This window comes from Cervus elaphus, chromosome 11, assembly GCF_910594005.1.
Source record: "Cervus elaphus chromosome 11, mCerEla1.1, whole genome shotgun sequence".
Classification (NCBI taxonomy): Eukaryota; Metazoa; Chordata; class Mammalia; order Artiodactyla; family Cervidae; genus Cervus; species Cervus elaphus.
The window spans coordinates 77,017,977-77,039,933 of record NC_057825.1 but is presented as its reverse complement, the minus strand read 5'-3'; the positions used below and the strand labels follow the sequence as shown (position 1 = coordinate 77,039,933).

Below are 21,957 nucleotides of genomic sequence, written 5' to 3'. Positions count from 1 at the left end.
TACCAATACATGAATCATGCTCTTGTCTAATTCCTACATATTAAATGCAAGTGATTGACTGATATGATATTAGGTAGCTTAAGACATTTACTACCTGCTAGTTAATGGTGTGATTTGAATCTGGAATTCCTGATTCTTTGTTGTTCAGCCGCTAAGTCATGTCAGGTTCTCTGTGGCTCCATGGACTATATTGCTATTTTCATTCTACTATGTATGCAATTTTCACTCATAAGCTGTGGTTCTGTTTTCCATTCTTATCAAAAAATTTTTCAAAAAAAAATTTCAATGTGTATGTTAGTTTCAACTGAGTATTTATGAGTGTGGTAAACACAAAATGGTCAAGCAAATACTTGGCTTTCATGGTATTAAACTGTTCAAAGTGAATTTTCTTTTAATTAAAAAAAAGTATAGCTAGAACAATCAAATACTTTTCAAATAATGAAGCACTGACTTAGTTTCACTTGAACTTCTCACTGGAATTATTTTAAAAAATTTAGAAGTGAATTGGTTGTTTCCAAAAACCAAAATTAATATAATACGCTTGGAAATTCATCTTGGCTTTGATCTTTACAATTTATTTAAAGGATCATACTTAGCTTATTCTTTGTTCTTTGAGTTTTTCAGCATATATTAAAGGCCAAAATCAGTCTAATTTGGATGTGGGCTTATGTTTATAAATCATAAAAATTATAAATCATAAGGTATTGATTAAAAAAAAATTAGGTATTTCATTTGTATCCCAACTGGTAATATAAGGTTTAAAAAAATAGAGATAAGATATCTTACCTCTGCATTGATGATTTCGTATTCTTCTTGTGGCTGTGTTTCTAATTTTGCTCTCACTTTTTCAAACGCATCCATGTTTTCTGAAAGGGGTTTTTCGTTTTCCTGTTTACTAGACAGAAAATTCTGGAAAAAAGTTTTATCAGTATGATCATAATATTTCAATTAGGAAAAAAAAACTTTCACCTTTTAAAGATAATTCTTATTTCCTTCTCATACAAATACTATACATTAGATGTATACCTATGAAACAAACTGCATTTCACAGATCTTAAATATTGTTTCATAAGTTTAATAAGTCATTTCCTCTTTTTCATTTAAAAATGTAAAGAAAGAAAATGAGGTTGATAATTAATGACTACAGAAGGAAATGGCAACCTACTCCAGTATTCTTGCCTGGGAAATTCCATAGACAGAGGAGCCTGGCTGGCTACAGTCCATGGGATCGCAGAGTTGGACATGACTGAGCGCACATGCACACATTAATTTAAATGTGTAAGTCCTTGAGAGGCAGAGGTACTAAGAAGTGCTGAGGAGTGTTCAGAAATACTATGGGAAAGCAATACATGAAATCCTGTGAACACTTAAACACATTTAATAGCCAGGTGTGAGAAATAGAAGTCTGCTGAATTTTATAAAGTACTAAAACCCCTCCTAAAATGAGAAAAATGTCAAAGGCAGAGGAAGACATTAACATCAATAAATGTTCATTATTATTTTATTCACAGCAAGAGTCATGATAAGAAGTTTTTGTTACTTTCTATCTTCACTGGCCATAATTTTCTTCTCTTGTGGGGATAAGGAATCCTCCAAATAGAACTGTTTATCAGATCAAATGGTGAATTAAGGCTTTATAAAACAGAACTTCTCTTTTGAGATAAGAAATAATATATTCATCTTAAAAAAGGAAGAATAAGGAAAAATAATGGAAAATTAGTGAGAAGAGATACAGGTGAAAGCTAAATAAAGCACTCCATGTCTTATTGCTGCTGCTGCTGCTGCTAGGACACTTCAGTCGTGTCCGACTCTGTGTGACCCCATAGACGGCAGCCCACCAGGCTCCTCCGTCCCTGGGATTCTCCAGGCAAGAACACTGGAGTGGGTTGCCATTTCCTTCTCCAATGCATGAAAGTGAAAGTGAAGTCAAGTCTGACTCCTAGCGACACCATGGACTGCAGCCTACCAGGCTCCTCCGTCCATGGGATTTTCCAGGCAAGAGTACTGGAGTGGGCTGCCATTGCCATGTCTTATTAGGAGTCCCTAATAAGCTAAAAACTTAAGTTGATATCTGCTGAGCACATAAATACCATGTGAATTATTAACATTTGGGTAAGGCAAAAATCTCAGTTCTCAAATTAAAAAAAGGGTTCAATAATTCAATACACCATGAGTTTGCCTTGCTTAAGGAAAAGAATTCTAGTCAAGATTTTCAATCACCTTTCTGCCAAAGATGACAACTGTACAGTGATTTGCGCCAGAGGGCACTAAGCCTTTGGTAAGGACCTCCAACAGCTGGTTAATATGTACTGCACAAGTGTGTCCATGATACTTGACCAACAGTGTAGAGAATGTAACTGATATAGTCTATATCACAATGAGTTTATAATCTAAAATTAAACACAAGAATAAAATAGAAAAATCACCAAAGCAAATTAAATGGAAAATTAATCATTTTCACAAAGCTTTAAGACTTTTTGGGATGCTTTATCATTGGATTAGATTCACATTAGCTATAGTGGTCATTACACTAGTCATTTACTCTCTACTTCAATAATAATGTGCTCGAGTAACAAGTGCAAATACTAGAGGCTCATATGTTTACCTTATTTTTTTTAAAGTATCTCTACAAAATCTAATGTTGATCTTTAGTGAGGCAAAATATCTATACCAATAATTTCCTATTATCACCTAAAGCATGAAACAGATCACTAGAAATCTATCTTGAAACTATAACTTAGTGATAGGAGCTGACTTTTTATTTCCAGATATATGCTTATCTGTTCTGTTAATTCCTATTAGAATTAGTCAGGAGAGCTACAAAGAGAGTACCTCTTTCTACTACCTTGCAGCCCCTAGCACATTCCAAACCAGGAGCTGGGCTCTGCCACTTTTCAGCGCTGGTTCTTTCTTATTGAGAGCCGAGGCTAATGCAGGACTAAAGGCAACAGGGCTGGCCCAGTACCTATCCTCCTATACTTACTTTACGGTCTTAATTTTTTTTCTGTGTCACAAATCCAAATAAACTGAGTTTATCTGAGCCAAAATAACACTGAAATCAACAGGATTTTGAACTACCTTAATAAAGTAGAAGTAGAGTTCAAGCGTTTTGTAAATGATTCCTCAAAAGGAAATACTCCCAGGGAGACTGAGATTTTATATAGTATTCACAAAGTACTCCAAGTTGGTTTTGGTTTAAGTTCTGTCCTCAACAATACTCACTGGATGTTCCAAGCTTTCATTTCAATGCTAGCTAGCATTATCATTATCATTAGGGTATGCAGCTAAACCTGTCGATTTTAGCCAAGTATCTTAACACATTAATAGTTCATTGGTTTTAAGGGCATAAACTGCCTAATGGAGCTGAGATGAGGAGAGCTTTAACTTTAAATTTGAAGAGCTTACATTTACAGTGTTACTTTATTAATGGAAAAAAGAACCAGTCTTCCTCATCTTCTGGGTGGCCTACTACAAAACCATTTTAATAATGTAAACTCTTAAGATAGAAAAATAGAATATGTAAACTTTATTTGAGCAACATCATTGAACTCTAAAGACAGAAAAATCACACAACAGAAGAACACTGGGCAGCTCTGAGTAAAGATGGTGTCATTAATAAATGGCTAATTCCAAGTCTGGGACAGGGAGAGTAAAAAGGAGGCCTAGGACATTTTGTGTTAGAAAGCAAGAAGTTTTCAAAGGTTTATGGAGATGTGTGAAAAGAACACAAGGGCCAGTTTGAGGGGGTTCCTAGTAGCCACATTTAGGGCAATTTGAGCATCCAAAATAATAATGACTGTAATTGATTACTTTAAACTAAAAACTCGTAATAAGTTAAAAAGAAATAAAAAAAAACAAAACACACACCAAACTAAAATAAAAAAATAAAAAGACTACAAAAAAGGGGGAAAACTTTTTTTACAGAATAATACTAGCTAATAAATATAGAAAGAATAACAGAAATAGAAAAACATTAGCAACCCCCACTGAAAGAAGTGATTAGGGTAAAGATCATCCATGGTTATTAAACTCATTAGGTGAAATGATATTGGGTAATAAAATATTTGCACAAAGTATTACCCTACATTCTATTTAGTAATTGTAAAGGGAATAATGGCCCCTTAACAATGGAGAGAACTAGCAATTATCACCTTTATTGAAATTATTAAGCTTAGCATATGAACAGTGGGACAAGCTGACATTATGAGTCCCCTGAAATAACTCAATATGGAGAATTTCAATTTAAGACAGAAAAAGAGAAGAGTAAACCTAAAGTAAGTAGAAGAAAGGAAATAAATTTAATTTGTTTCAATGAAATTGATAAAGAAACTAAAGAAAGGACCAACAAAACAGAAAAAGTTGGTTCTTTTAAAAATGTACTTAGAGAGATTGGAGGCCTGGACAGGGAGGCCCAGGACAAAGAGGCCTGGAGTGCTGCAGTCCAAAGTGCAAAGAATCGGACACAACTTAGCGACTAAATAAGAAGAAAGACATGTATAAAACTTGACCTAAAAAGACAAAAATATTAGAAATGAAAAAGATGGCATAATTACAGATATAACAAAGATTTTAAAAAATTACAATAAAGTTCTTTATGCTAATACATCTGAAAATATGATAAAATGGATAATTTTCCAGAAAATAAATTAGCAAAACTGATTCAAATGACAGAAGAGCTGTATAAGCCAATAACCAGCAAAGAAATTGATAATTAAGTGTCCCTTTATAAAAGAGACACAAAACCCAGGTAAGTTCAAGGGTAGCTTTCTCAAATCCTCAAGAAACAGATCATCTCATATATTAACTGTTTATGGGGAAAAAAAGGCCAACTATATACAACCATGCTATTAATTTCATCAGGCTAATATAACCCTGACACTAAAACAAGACAGTGACAATATCAGACAATTAAAAATCAATCTTACTATAAAATATGGATTGAAAAAACTCTAAAAGATCAATGTATTTTAAAAAAAACACAAAACAGAAACAATAGTGATAATAAAATCCTATGTGACCAATAAGGTTTATCTTCAGAGTGAAAGGATGGTTCAACACTAGAAAAATCTATCAATGTAATCACAAATAAAGGAAATATATTTTAGGCCCATTTCAATTAATGCAGAAAAAAATAGAAAATAATCAATACAGTTAAAAATCATAACAATCTGAAACTTCCTTAAGAAACATCCCTGTGTTGTTTTAGGCAGAACCATACTAAGCATCAGTTCCTGGGGTCACAAACACTTTCACTTTCATACTAAGCATCTGTGAAAACCTTTGCAAGACTTGTCTATGTTCCCTGCTTCTAATTCCTCTCTTTGAGCCCAGTAAGATTTTTGCCCTTCTCATTCCAGTGACTACTCTTGTCAAGGTCACTGATGGCCTTGAAATACATCAAGAAGTACAAATGTTAATTCTAGGTGATCACAGTACTTGAGAGCTATCAGCATTATGACTCAGTTGATCACTTCCATCCCCTAAAAACACTTCACTTCACATTGCTTGCTTTTTTTTTTTTTCCCCTCCCCCCTCCCCCCACATTGCTTGCTTTTTATTTCACTGGCCCTTCTCAGTCTCTTCAGCTAGTTCCTACTCAACTCCTTGGCTCTTAACATCAAAATGCCCTGGACCACTTCTTTTATCTATAGTCTGCACTAATTCCCTTGGTGATCTCATACAGTCTTATGATACTAAATAGTAAATGCTGTTTATTTTCTAGGACTCCTAAATTTGTATCTTGAGCCTGATCCTTTTCCCTGAACAAGTTTGTTATACCCAACTGACTACAATAGTCATTATTTTCTACTTGGACTTCTAACAAGTATTTTTAAAAAATGTCCAACACTGACTATCCAATGTCCCCATTTTCCCTCTCCCCACAAAAATCTCCTGTTCTTTAGGCAATTGTTCCTGTCTTCATAAATGACAACCGTCTTTCCAGCTGCTCATACTTAACAGTTTTAGTTTTCTTTGTCTTTCTCTCTAGCAACCACTGACGTGCAAATCTTGTCAATTCGATTTTCAAGATATATCTTGAATCTGAACACGTCTCACACTTTACTATTCTGGTGATACCAGTATCATTTCTCTTTGGATTACTGCAAGAGCCAAAATGCTCAGTTTCTGCCTCTGTTTTCCACAGTCTATTTTCAACGAAGAAACTAGAGTGAACCTAAAGTCAGACCATATTACTCCTTCACTCAAAATCCAACCCAAAGTTCTCCCATCTTGTTAAAGAGGAAAACTGAAAATCCTTATGATGGTCTAGAGTCCTAAAGAATTCTGCCCCATTACAAATCTTGCTGACCTCATCTGCTACTACACTCCCATGTCCACTGACTCTGAGCCACACTGGGCTCTTTCATGCTTTTCGATTATGTCAAGCTTGCTTCCACCTCACTTTCTTAGAACTTACTGCCCTATGCCCAAACACCCACTTGAACCTATTGCTCAAATGTAGTCTTTTTTCTGTTAGGCCTGCCCTGACCGCTCAACCAAAGTAAGAATTCTTCCTAGCCCCAAATGGTTTATTTAATCTTTCCTTGCCCTATTTTATTTTTCATTGTACCTATTTCCTCTGATATACTATTTATTTTATTCATATATTTCTTTATTCTTCCTCTCACCCTAGAGAAATGAGATAAGGACTAGATCTTGCAAGGTCTTGAGGAACATGATTAGGAAAATGGGAGTTTATGTGTTAAGAGCTTCTGGGGACTTCCCTGGTGGTCCAGTGGTTCAGATTCCACACTCTCAATGCAGAAGGCCTGGGTTTATTTCTGGTCAGGGAACTAAGATCCCTCATGCTGCACAGTGTTGCCAAAAAATATGTAAAAATACAAAGACACTATTTTTTTTGTTTTTTTTTTAAAAGAACTTCTGGAAGGGTTTTTAAGCTGTGGAGTGACATGATTTAATTTATATTTTAAGATCACTCTTCCAATTGTATGAAAATGCGTTGGATGAGTAGAAGGCAAGCAAAGAACCTGGTTAGGTGGTTTCAGCCAGTGACCCAGGTGAAAGATGACTGAGTGATAATGGTAGAGATAGAGAAATATGGACAGATTCACCATGTAATTTGGAGGTTAATGTAATGTGTTTCTGAAAGCATGTCAGACATGATGGTATATATGATTTGAGGTATATGAATATTTTATTAGAAAGAATATAACAAGCACATCAGACTGATGACTATTATTCCTTGGGATGAGACAAGTTGGTTAAGCGAAAATAATTAAGTAAATAATAGCCCAGGTGGTATTGTGATATGGTAAAAATCACGAAGCTAGGTATACACTGTTAATGGATGTGATGGCAGGTTAATGTTTTCCCACGTTCTGGCTTGAACAACTGCATACAGAGCAATGAGATGAAGAAGAGGGGAATCAGGGCTGGGAGAGTTGAAGTTCAACTGTGGATAGTGTGAGAAGTCAGTAAGATGTCCAAAGAGAGATTAACCCTGTGCAGCTCAGAGGCAGATCTGGGATGAAGATAATAACTGCTATGATACTAAATCCAAGGGAATGGATAAAATTACTTAGGAAGAAATTAAAGAGAGAAAAAAAAGCACAAGAACAAAAGTCTGAGAAACTCCAAAGTTGAGAAGTCATATGGAAGAAAAGTCAGAAAAGGAGATTGAGGAGGGTTGGTTTGTAAGGTAGCGAAAGGAAAACCAGGAAAACGTGGACTCACGAGGCCAAAAGAGTGTTTCAAGGAGGGAATGTTCAAGGGTGTCAAATCTGCTGAGAGCTTCTCTAAGAGGAGGAAAGGGAAGTGCCTACTGGGGTGAAATATGTTACATCTTTGGCAACAATGATGGGCTTTTAGTGGGGGATAGGAGCCATACTCCAGCAGGTTAAAGAATAAACGGAGTGTGGAGGAAAAAACGCAATAAAGAATTGGCACCTACAATGCAGTCCCACTCCATTGAACTATTATCAAAAAACAAAAAACTATTGTGAGACTACAATTTTTTTCTTTCTGACTTTCCCAGGTTTTGAACCTTCAGAACCCGTGATTCCCACAAATCACAGGTCACTAATGCCAGTGAAGGAAATATCTGTCAACCTATCTTAGTGACTACTGTAAGAACTGCTAATCTATATTGTAGAAAGAGTCAACGGACAAATGTTTAACCATTTCCCCCCTTATTTGGTTTTCTTTTTGTATCTCAAATGATCAAAGATTTCAGGAATTATTTCTGTAGGTAGAGCAGAACAGGATGATGTGAAAGATAAAGAAATGGGGTATCTGGTTTGATGCTAGCCTTCAAATATTACTGGTTGGTGCATGAGGTTAATAGAATAAGTTCATCTTGCCATCTGGCTAATGTTAAATGGAAAGTCACAGTACCTGCCAGAAAGAGCTTCAGAAATGAATGAATTCAGGTCAGCAGCATTTGATCACAGGTGTGTCTAGTTCCTAAATGCAGATCCGCCGTCATTGGCAGACTGGGATTTTCACAATTGCTTGAGGAACTTTAGACAAAAAACAGATCCCCAGGCCTCAGTCAGTTGATCCTGACCCAGCAGATGTGGGGTGAGGTCCAGGAATCTGTATTTCTGAAACGTTTCCCAGGATTTCTGATACAAAGCCAAGCTGCAGGAGTTGGTACTATAGAGTTCCCAAACATACAGATGATAGTTGTTGGTAAGTTAACAAGGTAAAGATATAAAATAATGAAATTTTAGCATTTGGAGGACTTTTAGCACCAACTTGAAACTCCCCCCTTTATTTCTAGTCAGAGAGATTAGAGTCCTGACATACCAGTCGTGGCTACAGCTCTTCTTTCTGGCATTTCTATTACACAGACTTCCCTCCATTACTCTTTAGCTAACTTATCTAAACAAAGCTTTAAGTAAATATATTTCAATTTGCCTAAAAGGCACGAATTCCTTTTTCTGCTTTGCTGTTCCCATTTGTCGCTGTTGCTTAGCTGCTAAGCTGTGTCTGACTCTCTTGTGACCCCACAGACTGTAGCCCTCCAGGATCCTCCGTCCATGGGATTTCCCAGGCAAGAATACTGGAGTGGGTTGCCATCTCCTTCTCCAGGTTGTTCCCATAAGAGTAGACAAAGTCGAAACTGAGTGAATGCTTACTTAGCTGTGCATTTTTGACTACAGATCTCTTCACAGCTTCCCCAGGTCCCAGTGATCATAAAGGACAGGGACTACAGCTTTTAGATCACATAATTTCTCACAGAAGGAATGGCTGATGTGTGACATGTGAAAGCCAGACCATTACCAGGGGAAGGAATTATTAAGCCACTGGAGCAGGTTAAAGCTTCCAGACAACAGGGTTCTATGAAAGAGAACTGAAAAGTTGCTTCAGGGACAAGCAGAGGGAAAAAATAGTCCAACTCCTGCATAGGGTGTGAGCTAATCTCACAGCTGACACTCTGAGGGTAATTCCTGCCTACTATTTATAAACCGAGACTAAGGATAAAAGTACAAGATAACCAAATGTTCCAGACACAATTCAAAATATAATGATCTAAATGTCTAAAATGTGTACAATACGTAAAGTTTTAAAGTTTACCTTTCTCAAGTAGGACATGTGTGCAAATACACACACAAAGGGTAAAAATGAAATAAAAACACTGAAAAATTTGAGTAAAAAAATAAAGTGCTAAACTATACTAAGATGCTATAAAAAGAAAAGTTTGGATGACTGAAATGTAAAGAGTAGAAGTCTAGGACTAAGGTTAAAAAGTTGAAAGCAAACAACAACAAAAATCCCCTAAAATGCCCCATAATAAATAAGTATGAGCTAATAAAAAGTCAAAAATGAAACAAAAAACCAGAAGAATTGAGTAAAATAAGATTAAAAAATCATTTTTATAAACAGAAGAAGCTGCTCAAGTGCCTATCAACAGATGAATGGATAAATAAAATGTGGTATATAAAAGAAGTATTATTCAGCCACTAAAAGGAATAAATTTCCCATATATGCTACAATATGGGTGAACATTGAAAACAATGTAAGTGAAATAAACCAAACACAAAAGGATAAATATGATATAATTCCAATTATATGAATTATCTAAAATGAGCAAATTCATAGAGACATAAAGTAGATTAAAGGTTTCCACAGTTCAGGAAAGGTAGGAGTGGGGAATTCTAGGTATATTTTTTTCAGGTGACAACAGGATTTTGGAAATAGTGATAACAGCTGTTCAACACTGTGATGTAATTAATGTCATGGAATTATACACTTAAAATGGTTGAAATGGAAAATTGTTACATATACTCTACTACAATAAAAAAGTCAAAAGAGACTAAAAATATTAGTATGAAACTAGAAATTAAAACACTAAAATAACAAAATATGCAAAAATATTGCAAGAATATCACTCCTAAATGCAATTTAAGGAACCTAAGGACATAGCAAGTATGTGGTAGGGGAGGTTATGTCAAAGGGGCAACAGTACCAGCAGCTTAACTCAAATAACTAGGATGAGCACATAACTTGACAACCTAAGACACTTCTGGGAGGAGTGGGAAACTGTCAATAACTACAAATTGTCCAATAGGTGTAGACTGAGACTGTCTGAGGCAATGGAGGCTATGTGGTCATTCTACATACAAGGGCAATAGGTCCTCAAGGTTGAGGTCATGCCCATGGCTTGGGGTCTGGCCACAGTACAATGGCCCGAAAGTATCTTCTACAGGAATACAGTGGTCAAGAATGCAAATCCTTTTTTCAATTTTTAAAAGAAAAGTAGCACAATTAAGTGGTTTTCACTGAAGTTTACTAATTTGGGATTCATAAAACAATCAGCATATTATTAGATTTTATTAAGAGTTATTGTAACAGTCCAGGAATTTTAGAAGGCAAATTATACTTTGAGCTGCACTGGTAGGCACAGGAAGGAATTCCTAAGGTGAATGATTTTTTATAAATGTACATTTTTACATATTACATTAGAGCTCTATAAATATATATGTATATATTCTTTTATACTTACATATGACTACAGACAATTGAGTCTGACCATTTAAAAAATCAAACCAGATTTACTGAAAAAACTAGTAACTGATCTCCTACCCATTCTTTATTTTTAAGCTAAAATTAATCTTAAAGGCCTACACAGAGGTTAATTTAAACAGTCCATACCTTACATGAGAAGTTCCGACTTGGGATGTTTCTTGCTAACTCTGAGATCCTGGGTTGATTCTGCAGACATTTGGTTAGCTGATATTTTTTCAATTTTATTCTATTGTAATAATGATCAGCGAAGTTACAGTGATTCAAGTGCTGTTTCTGCATGCATTTCCCAAGGTGAGGAATACTATACTTCAAAGCTTGGAGAAACAATTTGCTCTTCTGTTGCATGGTATCAAAGTCCCTGGTTTACGCTCCCTTAGGGTCTGCCAGCACATGAATGATTTTCATAGGAATGACTGTACAGCAGTGGGTTCTCAGAGCATCTAAGATCTGCAGTTCTTAACCTTCCCCTTTGGGGCTGTGTACCCCTCAGGTTACAAATAACTGCAGACAGCTGATAACTCGGGTTAAAAGTATTGAAAACTTGTACAAGTTAGTTTCATTCAAGTCATACTTCTTGGCAGATGTGACTTAAATGTCTCTTTAGTAAGGTCAATCTTATCAGGCTCAAACTATGCAGCACTGATTCTGGTACACACATGGGCAAACTAAAAAAAAAAAAACAAAAACGAAAAACAAAATAAAAATCTGCAATAAATACAAAGACTTACTGGGGGCATCTCAGGAACTCTGAGGGCTTTTAAAGGCAAACCGGCTTTGATTTTACATAATTCAGATCTTATCTTTTACGTGTATTGGGTTGGTCAAAAAGTTCCTTCCAGTTTTTCACAAGATGTTATGGAGAAACCTAAATGAACTTTTTGGCCAACCCAATATATGCAGGATGAACTGGAAAAGACTAATTACAGAATAAAGGTAAAGAAGGGATTAGTATTTATTGAGTGTTTGCTACATGCCAGATGCTGTTGTATTCTTGATCTAATTTAAACTTCATAGAAACCTGATAGAGTAGCTCTTATGTTGATCTTACAGGTGAGCGAACTGTGGCTTAGGGAGGTTTAAGCAACTACCCCAGGTCACCTCCACAGAAAGTGATAGAGGAATGTCTATCTGCAAATAAAAACAACTGGACTTTGATGTTAAAAAGGGAATTAGCTCTTTAGTTGCAAAAAACACTTCAGGATGCACACAAGAAATGTGATGCCATCTGTCTTCTGTTGGAAAGCCCTTTCTTTTTAACCTATCTAGCAAGGTAAGTAAGGCTAGTGAGTAGTTAAGTCAGAGAAACCCGGGTTCAGGTCTTCACTCCTGCACTTACTACCTGTGCTTAGTTTAGTCATGTGCAAAACAGAGATAATGACCCCACTAACTATGGAGTAGTTCCAAGAATGAAACAATAATTTATGTTTAACTCTTAATAAAGTGCCTGGAACACAGTAACCACTCGGTAACCGTTGGCTACTATTTTTGGGATAGGAAATATCTAGATATGTTGCACACTGTTGAATGTCATCATGAAAGTCTTCCACAAAATGTTTCTGGGTAGCAAAGGGAAAATACTGCGTCAGCTTTACCACAGCTCGGATCCGCTACGAAGCAGCAAAATAAAGGAGAGTTGAAATAGGGAATGAGCAGCCGATACCAGCAAAACCAAATAAATTAAATAAAGTGTGAGAAAATAAAAGGCTCCAAATTACTACATCCTTGCCGGCAGTCTCCATCCACCCATCTTCCACCCGCAGGGAGAAGACAGCAGGTTAAAGATGGGGGTAGGGCAGACACACGGGTGTTCCTGGGAGAACCTATTCGTTTTCCCTGTGCATCCGAGGCGAGAGAGAGCGGTACCATGTCACGCAGTTAAGTGACATCAGTCAAAAAGCTAGGACTACAGGACTGAGGGATGGCTGGATGGAGAGAGGAAGAGGTGAAGGGACGAGACCCCCGGCCTACGCCCCCCAATACGTACGCAAATTGAAAGTCAGCCTGGCTCTAGATAGCGAAACGAGTAAAGGCACGCCCAGAGGACCCGAAGCTCTCAGGAAGGAGTGCAGCTGTCACCTCGATCGCGTCCTGCCGAAGTCTGCGTTCTGCAGCTAGCAGAACCACTGCCTACCCAGTGTCGCCGAGAGCTAGTTTGCAGCACGTGTTCTACGTAACCCCCAACTAGCACGACCTCTAAGCAGATTCCACCATCTTTATTGTGGTCAGGAATGGATTTTTCTCCTTCTGAGATCATTAATGCTCAAAATACAAATCTTTTGCATCTTTGTTAGTCTTCAAAACTCGAGATGAAACAGGAGAGAGGAGAACAAAAAAGGGCAGGGTCGCGCTAGATTTGCCACAGTTCTCGCACCCGCTGGTCTGCCCTCACTCAAGATGGCCACCAGCAAAATGGTGCAGTGGCGACAGTCGCGCTGCCCTGGTTGCTAAGGGGACGCGACTACCGGAAATGCGGCAATCGGGGAGGGCTCGGGAGCTAGGGCAGTGGGAGGGAGGCCTGGCGTCACAGGTCCTGACTGGGAAGAAGTAGGCAGGTCCTGGCAGGGGAGAGCTGTGGCGGCGGGATCTCGGGTATAAGAGGTTCTAGCGGGATGGAATCTCAAGTCTCTGACGCCGCCGCCGGCCAAGCAGAGCAGACGGCAGGCGAGGGCCAGACAGACAGCGGCGCCGTTCGGGGACCCGCAGCCTCTGCGCCCTTGGGTGCCGCCCGGTGGAAGCTCCTGCGGCAGGTAAGGGAGAGCCTTCTTAATTCACTATTGCCTCTGGCCACTCCCCTCGCAAGCGATCGGTTTCTCTACCCTTGGAAGCTCGGGGAGTTCCCTCACAATTTTACCCGGAGCCGCCTGAGGAGCGCCCCCTTGGTTCACCTACGGGTCCCACCAAAAAGGGAGGCATCAGGTGGCATCGGTAGGGAGGGGGCAGCCAAAGCTGAGTCCTGGGAAACTTCCGATAGAAGTAGAAGATTCCTTCCTAGACATTAGTCTGCATCTGGGGGACTTTTCTTCTTGCCCGCCAGTAGGGGTGGTGGAACCGCCGCTCCGCAGCCCACACTGCTCTTTTCTGCTTCTGTTTTACTTTCTTCCCCTGGTTTCTTCTCCTTGCTTCTTAACTCCTAGCCTGTTTCTAGCCCCAAATCTGGCCCCTCTCTTGGTGATCAGCGTGGTTGACTGTGTAGGGACTGTGACGTTGCACGTGTTGCTTGGGTCTCTTCGGTGGAGCTGAGAGCCAAGGGAGTTGTAAAAGCTGCCCCCGCCCACCCCTTCTCTTTCACGCAATAGTTACTTGTTTATCTTGTAGTTTGAAGTGATCAGTGAAATCCTTGGCGTCTCTGTGTGCTGTTTACCGGCGGTTATCTTTTAGCACTTCGAAGATGCCGCTGTTGCTGGTAACTTCAGTGGTGTGCCAGTTTGAAAGTTTTCTTATTTGACGTCACTGACACTCTTTGCCAAAGTGCTTGAAGTGAAATCTGTTGTTGATACCTCAATGTTATACTTCTGCCTGGGGTTTCCTGCTGAAACCTTTATTCAGTAGGACACTTTGCACTTCTGATTTGTGTTTTGAGAAGAGTTTCTCAGCTACTGCCACTTATTAGTAGTTTCTCACTACTACCACTTTATTTGAGATTGTGTGTTTAGTATTTTGGAGGTTACTTTGTTTGTGGTTGTCTGGAGTCATCTTTTCATACTGGGGCCTTCCAATGCTGTCATGAACACTCAAAGACCTTTTCTTTGCTGACACATTGACAGCCCTTGCAGAGCATTCAGGATCTGGTTTTGCTATTAATGTTATAAATGGTATTATAGGACAATAAAATGCATGACCTTATAGATCATTATTGTAGGAACTTTCTGTAGTGAAGTAAACAAAGCTGAATTGTCAAAATAGTAAATTAAGGCTTTAAATTGATCAGTCAAACCTTATTATGATGACAAGTGACTCTTAGTAAAAACTCTAGTTGACCATCATTTATATTCATTCTGAATTGCCATCTACTTTAGCATAAGTTTCAGCCACGGCTGCCATTTGAACTTCTCTCACGCTTTGAAATTTAATGTTTTGGTATATTTGTGCTCTCTGCTTAGAGTCTTTCTATCTTCTTCGCTACTTAATAAATGACTGTTCATCCTTCAGACCTCTGTGTCTATCTCTTCTTATGGGATACCTCTGCTGACTCCTCTGGGCTGAGCTAGACCCATAGGTGACTCTATGCGTAACCCCTTTTCACATTATTTTATGACAATTTGATTAGAATCCATCTTTCTCACGAGAATAGGAATTCTCCCTGGGGAAAGATGTTATTTTATTAACCTCCATTTCTGCACAGGGCCTGGGTGGTTAATTTTTAGTAGGTACTGTTATGTGTTGTGGAAAGCCTGAGAATGAGGACTGTGTTTAAGTGGCCCACAGGACCTTATCCTCAGTGTATTGTATCAGTGAGCTATCGCTGAGTAACAAATAACCACACCATCAGATATTAATACGTACACATACTGTTGCATGCAACGCCATTACATACATCACATACTGTTGCATACAACAGTGAGCATTTATTCTGTTTGTGGGGCACCTGGGAGTTGACTGACAGGCTGCCATCAGCAGAGTGGCTCTAGGCTGCATGCTTGGTCCACACGCCTCTAATCCTGAGATCAGTTGGCTAACATGTTTTCATGGTGATGACAGAGGTATAAGAGAGCAAATGCAACCACTGAAACATATTAATATTTTAAATACTTACTAATATCCTGTTAGTCAAAATAAGAATCTTAGTCAAGGGGGCAGAGAAAATATGTTTTTTTTTCCCTTGGAGAGGGCAGGGGAGAAAGTGAATCCTTTTCTGTAATGACTGAATCTACCGTGTGTTTTAAACATTTGCAGGCTCTTAGTAAATATGTTTCAAGTGAACAGACCATTTGTATCTTGTGACCATCCAGAACTAGAAAACTGAGAAATCTGATCAATGCTAGAGATATGAATTCTTTTTCTCTTTCTTATGGGACATCTTCATTCATGACATCTGCTTGTGTCTCCTTTTTTCTCCTCACAATTCTGTTTCCTCTAGGGCTCCAGTGCTATCTCATGGCCCTCTACCTTAACTGTCCAATATTTTCTGTCTTTTATAATTAATATTTTTGGAGAGAAAATCTGGTTGACAGTTCATCATTTGATACCAGGTCACATGATAAATTGCTGACTGTTGAATCTAGTGCCCACTTGAATCAGATGAGGTCTGGAAGTCTGTGGATCAATATCAATAGAGGCTGTGGATATTGTTCATTTTTCTTCTTTGTTGAGTTTGACTACCTGATGGCAAAAATAGCTACTTCATCATCCACCCAGCTAGTGATCCAGAAGAAATAACCCTTTTCCCTAACACCCAAATCATTTCCTCCAAACAACTCTAATTGGCCAAGTTTGAACCAATTGCTGTTTCTAGGAGAATTGTGCACTTTGACCTGGGTCATCAGCCCACACTGTGGCAGGAAAATAACAATCCTGCCATTATTGCATAGAGTGAGGGAGGGGCATTTCCCAAGAGGAAGGGATGTAGAGCAGATGAAAAAGTAGCAGTGACCCTTACATGCTTATGCACATCTCACAACCACCTACAGAATGAATAATAGGACCTAGACATCTGAATACTTGGCTGAAGAATCCGATTAATGGAATATTTTATAGTACAATGTAAATTAAAGTAGGTAATATACATTTGAGACTGTCAATGCAGAAAGAGACAGGATGATTTCTAGAATAGAATGTAATACAATTTGATTTTAGTCCCAGATCTACCTATGATGATGAGCAACCTATTTGTACCTCATTTGTAAATGAGGGAGTGGGACTAGATTTCTTTAAGATCTCTTCCATTTCTGATTATTTTAAAGTGAAATTATTTTCCAGGGTTAGAAATAAATTGTCTATTTTCTAATCCTATTATGATTTCCTAACAAAGAATTTGATTTATTTTTAATGTTTAAAACATTTGTTTATTTTTAACATTTAAAAACAGCTTATGGGAACTTTCCTGGTGGTCCAGTGGCTAAGACTCCTTGCTCCTAATGCAGGGGACCTGGGTTTGATCCCCTGTTCAGGAAACTAGATCCCACATGCCACAACTGAGAGTTTGCATGCCGCAACTAAAAAGATTGCTCATGCTGAAACTAAAGATCCCACAAGCCACAGTGAAGACAGAAGATCCCAAGTGCTGCAACTAGGACCTGTTGCATCCAAATAAAGAAACAAATATTTTTAAAAAATAAAAATAGCTATGTACTGGGTAAGTATGCAAAAATGGGCATCCAACTGAGATCATCACAGTACATTTGTCAGAAAACTGATTTTTATGGTATCAAAGAGAGCAATCTAAAACAAAATATAAACAGTATTTATAGTATGAGCCATTTAAAACTTATTCATAGCTATATGTATATGCATAGATAGATGTTTAGCTGTGCTTTTCCTAAATGGTAGAATTTTGAGTGGGTTTTTGCTCTTCTATATTTAAACTTCTTTTCCAGTGAAGCTGATTATTTTCAAACCATTTTTCATCTATTCTCAGATGTGTAGTTTTAATTATAACATCTTTGAAATTGGGATATGTCTTTTAGTTGATGGCATCCCAGTCAACAGGTAGCCTATTCTATGTAACATCAGAAGGAAGAAAAAAAAAATTGAATCTTATAATCAATGATGTATTGGATTTGATGAAATATAGTCAGGGAAAGAGAGACCTGTTTTTTTGAGAAAAAATTGAAGACCGTCGACTACCAGAAAAACAGTTCCATGTGAGTGACCAAAATCCTTCCCAGAACAAGATGCTAAACAATAGAAGTACTTACTACCTCAATGACTAATTGAGAAAGTTGGTTAAAAAGGTCAGTCATGAAAATGATAAATGAAAATGAAGCTACCATCCGAGTGTCAAATTGTCCTAATTATAATTAGTTCTCTAAGTGTATACAGCTGACTTCCCACAATGAAATTGGTAGTAAACTTTTAAGCAACTTAACTTCTCAAGCAAACTTACCTTTATCTTTCCAAAACATTCAACTTAACTTTTATGGAAGAAATATAAAAATAAAATGGAATAATGATTACTACTCCTCATAATTATTATTTCATTAGTTTTTGTAATGTTTAATGCATGACAATAGTAAGAACAGCTGGTGTAAAGAGCTTGTGAAAAAGGCCAATTAACTTGGCAGCGAACTCAATGGGGAGGGCAGGAGTAGCACCTTGGCACTATTGAGTTCACATGGCCCAGTCTGAGTATTTATTTAATAGAGGGGACGAAGAGGGTCTGCTAATTCAGAGTCAGTTACAAGAGATGCTGCTGTGTTTTGTGCCCTGTTTATGCCTCCCAGTTCCTTGATAGAAAATGGCAGACACCAAGAAACCATGTCTTAGAAATGCTTGTGCCTATAGATCTTGCACTGAGAATTGTGGTTTAGATCCCTATGTAGGTGAGGAGTTGAGTGGTGGACTCTTCATTGGTTTTTATTGGCATCACTAGGGATCACTTTCTACAGCAGCAGCTGAGCAGGGTCATTCGTGCTCTTTCATTCCCCCCTCCTTTTTTTTCCTGACATTTTATACATCATTGTATTTATAAGGATTTTTCACATTGTTGAAGTTAAACTTACATTTCAATTAATTGTAGAACTTTATACTGCTATGTAGTCACAGATGACATGGATTTTTGTGTGCTCTGTGGAACATACTTTAACCTTAAGCATCTAAATTGTAATGCTCACCCCTGACCCCCGCAGTTCAAACCTTATTGACATATACATCAGTGACTGGAGGAGATTTTCTTTTTTTATGTTTCTGAGTTATTGATTAATAATTGGTTTTTATTGGATTCCTTAAGAATATTTAGGAATATGCTTTAGGTTCAAAATGGTGAACGGGAATGTTTTCTTGAGTTAGAAGTATGTAGCTTGTCAAGCTGAAAACAAAATATTCCACCAATAATTATTTTGAAAGAAATGGACTTGAAAAAGTTTATTTTTGGTTTAGCAAGCTGTCTCTAGAGGGCGGGCTTAGCTCCTGCGTGGCATGTGGAATTGTCCCAGACCGGAGATCAAACCTATGTCCCTAGCATTGACAGGCGGATTCTTAACCACTGGAACACCGGGGAAGTCCCTGAAAGAAATGAACTTTTCACTGTGCAGCAAAGAAAATAAAAAGTTTAGAAGGCTCCAGGTGTGAAAGCATGTGTCTTTTTGCATTCTCTGAGCTGTAAAACTTATTAGACTATTAATCAGTAGTCTTCCTAAGAGTAAATATAACAATTTTCCAGAGGTTAAATACTTTAACCCCCATTCCTAAAATAATGCTGAATATTTTTATTTGGCTCATTTTTGTTTTTTAAATTAAGACCAGAAATCTATGATTTATTTTAATTCCTAAAAAGTTTTGAGTCCTAAAAATGATGCTTTTATATGAGTTTTTCTAAGAGTAAAAAAATTCACCATTTAAAAGTTTCAGCTTTATTGAGATATAACTGACAAATCATATTGTAAACTATACAATGTGATGATTTGATATATGTATACATTGTGAAAGGATTCCCCACCCCCACCTCCAATGAGTTAACATATCCATCACATTTTTGCTTATTGTTGAAAACATTTTCATTCATTTCTTTTCTTGAAGCTTTCAAACAACTGAATGTTTTCACTTTGTCTACCTGGTTTTCATTGCCTTCTTGTTCCTTCTGAATTCTCTGTGACAAAGAGTGGCTATATTCATTTTTTGCCATTTTAAGAAGCTGCTCTCTATAGGTACTGTTTGACTTCACAATTCTAGCTCAGACCCCAAACTTTATTTATAAGGTATATAACCTTTTATATCTGAACTTTTGAGTATTTTCCTTCACCACCCCACCTCATAATTTCATTTGAATATTACTTAATTATTTACTTAGGGGGTTGGAAGGCAATATTCTAAAAGCGTAGCTGACAAGATTATACCTTGATGGGAAATTTAACTATCCTCTCAAGTCAAAGCTGCAGACATTTTTGATGACCTTGAAATAACTGAATCAGTAGTAATCTGATTTGATCTTCATTGTGTATGATTACCTTTACTGAGTAGTGTATAGATTATGTAAGTAAATGTTCCCTTTTATTTATTCTAAATATATTGACTGTTACTTTCATTGAGAATTACCTTGTCATATTGTAGATCATGGAATTTACTAAACTATAAAAGCCTCTTCCAATTTTATACATGTGTTGATTTAGTAACTTTTTACCTTAGTGATTTATAATGACATCACCTTGACATCAGAGTAATTTAATTAGTATAAAAAAGAATTTGATTTTTGGACATTAATTGGACAAGATCTATGACAATTTATAATATCTACATTTTGCATTTTATAACTTAATTTTTTTTTGAGAGTAAGCTTTGTTTAGTGATGTGTTTTTCTTCCTCATAATCATAGATGATAGATAACAATAAGACTATTTTTGGTAAAAACTTTTAAAACAATTTATCCTTTTATTTATAAAAAAATTTTTAAAAATGTATTTTATCTTTGGCTGTGCTTGGTCGTCACTGCTCTGCGGGCTTTTTCTTTAGTTGGGGAGACCAGGGGCTACTCTGTAGCTGCAGTGCGCAGGTTTCTCATTGTGGTGGCTTCGGTTGTCATGGAGCACTGGCTCTAGGGCGCACAGGCTTCAATAGTTGTGGCTCTCCAGCTCTACAACACAGCTCAATAGTTGGGACGTCGGGGCTTAGTTGCTCCGAGGCACGTGGGATCTTCCTGGTTTGGGGATCTAGCCCATGTCACCTGCATTGGCGGCAGATTCTTTACCACTGAGCTACCAGGGAAGCTCCATCCTTTTATTTTTAAAGGAAACTCTCAACCAAGTCAAAGAGAGGCAACTTTTCTGATGTTCCATTTAAAAAAATCAACCTTATCAACCTTCTATATAATATAAAAATTTTAATCCTATTTTTTCCCTCAAGGTATATTATTCATATTGGTATGGTTTCTTGCTTGGTTCTGATCTCAGTTTGCCTTTATGTAGTCAGGGTTCCTTTTTAGATAAGAGAAACAGCTCTAGCTATTTTAAGCAGACAAGGGCTTTATAAAGGGAATTAAGTGCTCATAAAGTCTTTGGAGGAACTAAAGGAACCTACAAAAAGTGAGTCCCAGAGCAACACAAAAGCTGGCCTGCCAAGAGAAATGCTGACTCTACCAAAATGAAGAACTTGAGCCTCTTTCTGGGATCACTTCACATTGTGATCTCTGGTGATCAGGAAGCTGTTTCTGGAACTGTAGACTCCAGAAGTACACCTTGCCTGCTGTGTCTACCAGCAAAGGTTTGACACTTGTACGGCCTCTGGTGTGTGTGTGTGCACGCCCATGCTCCATTATTCATTCTTTCACTCTCCACTAAATTAGAGCGTGAGCTTTGGAACCTCCGCTAAAGCTGCTGAAGATCCAAATGTCTCTAGAACTGTTCTTACTAGCACACATTGCAGAAATGGATCTTTCTTCTTCCCATCTTTCTTTCTTTCAAATCTCATGTTAGTCCATCCGGTTAGCTAAACCAAAAGCACATGTGAAACGGACTTCTAGGGATTCTGGGAAATGTGATTTCTAGCTTTAGTATAGGAAGGTATCTTAAAGAAAGTGGTAATGTGATGTTTGGTGCCACACTACCACATTCTCCACAAGAAGAGGTGTTGAAAATTCAAGCTCTGTAGTCAGATAGCCTGAATTTGCTTCTTACTAGCTTTCTGACCTTGAGCAAATTACCATTCCTTTTCAGTAGTTTCCTCTGTCACATAATAGGTATCTATCCCATGGGGTTATTTGAGAATTTAATGAAGAGTGTGGCAAGACTTAAATTAATTCTTACTTAGATGTTTGGTGTCATTTGCTGGTGAACAATCTGGACTTAGAGTTTTCTTTGTGGTAAAATTTTTATTTAT

At 37.6% G+C, this 21,957-nt stretch overlaps 2 protein-coding genes across 6 annotated transcripts in view; one reads left to right on the top strand and one right to left on the bottom strand.

The window, feature by feature from the left end:
- PREPL (prolyl endopeptidase like) overlaps window positions 1-13,164 on the bottom strand; it is a 38,687-nt gene extending 25,523 nt beyond the window's left edge. For 2 of the 4 annotated variants that reach the window (XM_043918116.1, XM_043918117.1), the window contains exons 1-3: window positions 12,977-13,164; window positions 11,119-11,657; window positions 787-909 (exon numbers count right to left, since the gene is read on the bottom strand). In XM_043918116.1, coding sequence (XP_043774051.1) covers window positions 787-909; window positions 11,119-11,337 — 342 coding nt within the window. In that variant the 5' untranslated portion in view covers window positions 11,338-11,657; window positions 12,977-13,164. Of the gene's footprint in view, window positions 1-786; window positions 910-2,220; window positions 2,391-11,118; window positions 11,658-12,976 lie in introns of all 4 variants that reach the window. The other 2 variants (XM_043918119.1, XM_043918118.1) reach the window with 2 other exon arrangements.
- A 335-nt stretch (window positions 13,165-13,499) lies between these two features.
- The window catches only part of CAMKMT (calmodulin-lysine N-methyltransferase), a 427,130-nt gene continuing 418,672 nt past the window's right edge, over window positions 13,500-21,957 (top strand). Inside the window, exon 1 of one of the 2 annotated variants that reach the window (XM_043918115.1) lies at window positions 13,500-13,739. In XM_043918115.1, coding sequence (XP_043774050.1) covers window positions 13,602-13,739 — 138 coding nt within the window. In that variant the 5' untranslated portion in view covers window positions 13,500-13,601. The remainder of the gene's footprint in view (window positions 13,740-21,957) is intronic. The other variant, XM_043918114.1, reaches the window with a different exon arrangement.